This window comes from Bidens hawaiensis, unplaced genomic scaffold (assembly GCF_021521415.1).
Source record: "Bidens hawaiensis isolate Kalapana, Puna unplaced genomic scaffold, B.hawaiensis_p1.1 tig00010563_1, whole genome shotgun sequence".
Lineage (NCBI taxonomy): Eukaryota > Viridiplantae > Streptophyta > Magnoliopsida > Asterales > Asteraceae > Bidens > Bidens hawaiensis.
The window spans coordinates 593,859-598,974 of NW_027491806.1; the positions used below are offsets into that span (position 1 = coordinate 593,859).

Below are 5,116 nucleotides of genomic sequence, written 5' to 3' on the forward strand. Positions count from 1 at the left end.
TAAGTGCTAACACACGAAAGTCCCCACAATCACAGTGATTAACTTCGAGCCGGTGGCTTGTGAATAGTACTATTTGTTTGACAAACCCAAACGGAATCGGCCTGATTGCCGTGTCACATAGCGCCGTTTGCACGTGACCATATTTAAACATACAGGCTATGTAGTGTTAGACATAGCTACCGGGGCTTGTTGTGGGCGGAAGGGGAGCCACAGTGGTTGATTGAGCGTGGGAAATGGAGGCACGCAGCACTAACAGTCCAGGCTTCACTGTAGCTTAGCATAATTACATCACATACATCATTTACATACATACATACTTATTTCATAATTACAAGTGTTGACTTGTGAACACTCATTACTGTTTTCTTGAAACTCGTGAAACTCACCAACTCTAGTAGTTGACCCGTTTTAAACTGCTTTTCAGGTGTACCTAAATTGGAATGATTTGGTGACCTGTTACTTGGCTGAAGTGTGTGGTTGATGCTACGTGAATAGAGGCAAGGGCGATAGTAGTAAGAACGTTTAGTTAACGAACTAGTTTTGTTTGTATCGCTTAGACTGTTAAACAATGATAGAACAAAGAAATGTAATATATTGTAAATTAGTTTGTAATGTTTCTTTATAAACAATGTATTGATATCAGAGGTGTCTGTTACATTCTCGTTTTACGCTTCCGCATTGTGCTAGTCGGGGTGTGACATTGGGGTCATTTAAACTACCATGGAACGCTCATGGGAGGCCCAATTCCCTAAGCTAATTTTATGATTTAGTTGGGCCATTCAAATTGCCATGGAAAGCTCATGGGAGGCCAACTCACTTGATTTAATTTGTTATTTATTTTGAGTTTTGAGCTGCCATGGGAAGCCCATGAAAAGCCCAACCCAATAACATTTTACACTTTAAACTTGAAATAAACATTTTAATTAATTGACTATCTCAAAGTTAATCACATTAATTTATATCGCAACTTGGCCTCAAGTCATGACAATCACTAGCACGTATTAGTCACGTTTACTCATTGCCTTTCATTGACTCGTTTACACAACTTACCCAACTCTTATCATATTTTGGTCCCCACAGAATGTCTTCTCTACTTTGTCGCCATAGCAACCGCCGTCCATCGGCTGCTCATGATTGCCGTTTGGCTGCTCGCATCACGAAGGAGTTCACTACTGCTTTGCCCGAGGTTGTGGCTCAACTCTAAAATATCAACTCGAATGGGTCAAGTTCTTCGACTGCACCCACCCACAACTACCACTACAAGAACTTCATGAGTGCCAAACCTCCTCTTTACCCTGGCGAGGAGAATGCTACAAAGCTCCTCCGCTGGTTTGAAATGATGGAGAACATTTTCATCCACTCGGAGTGCCCGGACGACAAACGGACTCATTTTGCCACTAGCGTTTTCGAGGAACGTGCCCTTACTTGGTGGACCACATTCAAGGACCTCCATGGTGTTAATGAAGCATTAGCCATGCCTTGGGATGAGCTTAAGGAAGCTATGAAGAGAGAGTTTTGTCCTGAACATGAACTGCAAAGGCTTGAGACGGAGTTTTGGGAGTTAAAGCAAATTGGTGGCGATAACTCTACCTACTCGAGCCGATTCGATGAACTAAGTCGGGTGGTACCTCATCTCGTAACCCCGTTGTACCGCGGTATCCGCAAGTATATCCGTGGACTACCTACCATTTTCCGTGACGCGGTTGTCAGTCGAGACCCTCTCACGATTGAGGAAGCCATAACCCTTGCTGCTTCCTTGACTGATGATCATGTTCGGGATGGTACACTGTCCTGAAAGGACTCCAAGCCTGCTGCTGAGAAGAGTAAAGTTGATCCTCTACTGATGCTAAAGCCGATCCTAAGCCTGCCCAAAACAACAACTCCAACCGTTACCACAAGAACAACAAGAATGGCCAAAATCGCAAGACTCATCAAAACTATGCTGTGAACAAACCCAACAACCAAGCCCCTAACCAAAATGCATCCAACAAGAAGCCATATAATGGACCATACCCTTTGTGCTCAATCTGTAACCGTCATCATCCCGCATCAACCACTTGCCGCCTTTGCACCTCGTGCAACCGTTATGGGCATCTTGCTAATACTTGCCGCGTACCTCCAAATGCATGTGCCGCTCCTCAACAACCCGCACGTCTGCTCCTCGAGCTGCTAATAACCCTCAATCTCACGCCGGTGTTCCAACTACCCGTGCTTGCTACCATTGTGGTGATCCCAGTCATCTCCGCAATATGTGCCCATTGATAGCTCGTACCAATCAAGCCCATGTGATGCCTCCACCGTATTATGCTCACCAAGCCCAAGTGGTTCCCGCACCGTTCTACACTAGCCAAGCCTACCAAGTTCAAACTTACCAACCCCCGATCCCTCAAAGCTTTGCACCTCACACCTATGCTCCTCAAGTTCCGCAACTTATGGCTCCGCAGACTGCTACTGCTCAGGTCCCTGCTATTCAAGCCCCTCAAACTAATCAAGCTGCACCAACTCCTCAAGGTTCAAATGGTCGTGCTTTCATGACGAATGTGAATCAAGCCGAAAGCTCAAGTGATGTGGTGAATGGTACGTTCTCTATTAATAACCATTCTGCTTTCGTGTTATTCGATACTGGTGATAAGAGCTTTATTTCGTTAGACTTTGCATACATTATTGATAAGCCTTGGGATAGGTTGTCTAAGCCTTTTACCGTAGAAGTACCTAATGGGAATTCGATTACTATCGATTCGGTTATTCGGTATTGTGCCATAGTTCTTAATATAGTCAAGTTCCGTATAGATCTTATTCCAATACAAATGGGGAGTTTTGACGTCATAGTTGGGATGGATTGGTTGACCTTAAATCACGTCGAGGTCGTTTGTTTTGATAAGTTCCTTCGTATACCTCTTCAAGATGGTCGTATTCTTAAAGTTTTCGGTAGTACGCCTGCTTCTAAGCTTAATCTCATGTCGTGCTTTCAAGCTTAACGTTATTTGCGTAAGAAGTACATTGCCTTTTTTGCGCTTGTGGTGGAGAAAGAGAAGGAGAAAAAGAAGATTCAAGATATTCCTATTGTGCGTGATTTTCCCAACGTCTTTCCCGAAGATGTTGTTGGACTTCCTCTTATTCGTCAAGTCGAGTTTCGCATTGATCTTGTACCTGGAGCTAATCCCGTTGCTAAAGCACCCTACCGTCTTGCACCGTCCGAAATGCAAGAGCTTTCGAGTCAACTCCAAGAACTCTCCGATAAGGGTTTCATTCGCCCGAGTTCGTCTTCTTGGGGCACACCAGTTTAATTTGTGAAGAAGAAGGATGGATCGTTTCGCATGTGCATCGACTATCGTGAGCTCAACAAGCTTACTGTCAAGAACCGTTACCCGCTCCCTCGTATCGATGATCTTTTCGATTAACTCCAAGGAGCCGCTTGCTTCTCAAAGATCGATCTCCATTCGGGTTATCATCAACTTCACGTTAATGAAGATGACATACCCAAGGCTGCTTTCCATACTCGATATGGGCATTACGAATTTTGTGTTATGACTTTTGGGCTAACTAACGCACCCGCGGTTTTCATGGACCTCGTGAACCGTGTGTGTAAACCATACTTGGACAAATTCGTAATTGTTTTCATCGTTGACATTTTGATCTACTCAAAATCCGAAAACGATCACAAAGAGCATCTACATGCTATCCTTGACCTCCTACGGAAGGAACAATTGTATGCCAAGTTTTCGAAGTGTGAGTTTTAGCTTAAAGAAGTTAAATTTTTGGGCCATATCGTTAACAACAAAGGTATCCATATCGATCCCGCAAAGATTAAAGCCGTCAAGAATTGGAAGACACCGACATCTCCCACCGAAGTTCGTTCTTTTCTTGGATTGGCGGGATAGTATCATCGTTTCATTCGTAACTTCTCGAAGATTGCATTGCCCCTCACCGCTCTTACACATAAGGGTAAACCTTATGAGTGGGGGTCAAAGCAAGAGTAAGCGTTTCAATCTTTAAAGGACATGCTTTGCAATGCTCCTATTCTTGCCCTTCCCGAAGGTATTGAAGATTTCATCGTATTCTGTGATGCTTCTAACCAAGGCCTAGGTTGTGTTCTCATGCAACGAGACAAAGTTAAGCATATGCTTCGAGACAACTCAAAGTTCACGAAAAGAATTATACGATGCATGATCTAGAGCTTGGTGTCGTCGTATTCACCTTGAAGATTTGGAGACTTATCTCTATGGTACCAAATGCGTAGTATTTACCGATCGTAAGAGTCTCCAACACATTTTCGATCAAAAGGAACTCAACATGAGGCAACGGCGTTGGGCCGAGTTGCTTAGCGACTATGATTGCGAGATTCGCTACCATCCCGGTAAAGCGAATGTTGTGGCCGACGCTTTTAGCCGTAAGAAACAAGTCAAATCCGTGTTGCTTACGTGTGTTCTCGTTCAAAATGATCTCAAAGAGCGTGTTTTTAACGCGCAACACGAATCCGTCACCGAAGGCAATATGTATGACGAGATGTCGTGTGGTGTGGAATCTCAATTGGAAACCAAACCCAATGGTTTACTTTATTTTCTTAATCGTTTATGGATTCTCGATCGTGATGACCTTCGCACATTCATAATGGACGAGGCTCATAAGTCACGATATTCGGTACATCCCGGTGCTAATAAAATGTACGCCGATCTTCGTTCCATCTTTTGGTGGCCCGGAATGAAGAAAGACATTGATCTCTACGTTGCAAAATGTCTCACTTGTTCTAAAGTCAAAGCCGAGCATCACCGACCTTATGGTTTGCTCGAGCAACCTCCCGTTCCCGAATGGAAGTGGGAAGATATTGCTATGGATTTTATTACTAAACTTCCTTCTACCCGAAAGCAACATGATAGTATTTAGGTAATCATCGATCGTTTGACGAAGTCTGCTCATTTCATTCCCATCAAAGAAACCTATTCGGTTGATCGATTGGCGCATATCTACGTTGAAAGGATTGTTTGTCATCATGGTACTCCGTTAACCATTATCTCCGATAGAGATGGTCGTTTCACATCTCGTTTTTGGAAATCTCTCCAATCCGCTTTGGGAACTCGTTTGGATCTTAGTACCGCTTATCATTCGCAATCTGATG

The 5,116-nt window shown here is 43.8% G+C and overlaps 1 protein-coding gene across 1 annotated transcript; it reads left to right on the forward strand.

Moving 5' to 3' along the window:
- Positions 1-2,249: 2,249 nt before the first annotated feature.
- LOC143535535 (uncharacterized) lies at positions 2,250-3,287 on the forward strand. The gene is made up of 2 exons (XM_077029760.1): positions 2,250-2,921; positions 2,997-3,287. Exons 1-2 carry the CDS (start codon positions 2,250-2,252, stop codon positions 3,285-3,287), a joined length of 963 nt encoding a protein of 320 aa, XP_076885875.1.
- The last annotated feature ends 1,829 nt before the right edge of the window (positions 3,288-5,116 follow it).

Excerpts from the sequence above, each read along its gene's own strand:
- LOC143535535 (XM_077029760.1), top strand. The coding sequence starts at position 2,250 with ATGTGCCCATTGATAGCTCGTACCAATCAAGCCCATGTGATGCCTCCA. Across the intron at positions 2,922-2,996 it reads AAGATGGTCGTATTCTTAAA|TACATTGCCTTTTTTGCGCT; the intron begins GTTTTCGGTAGT and ends TTGCGTAAGAAG.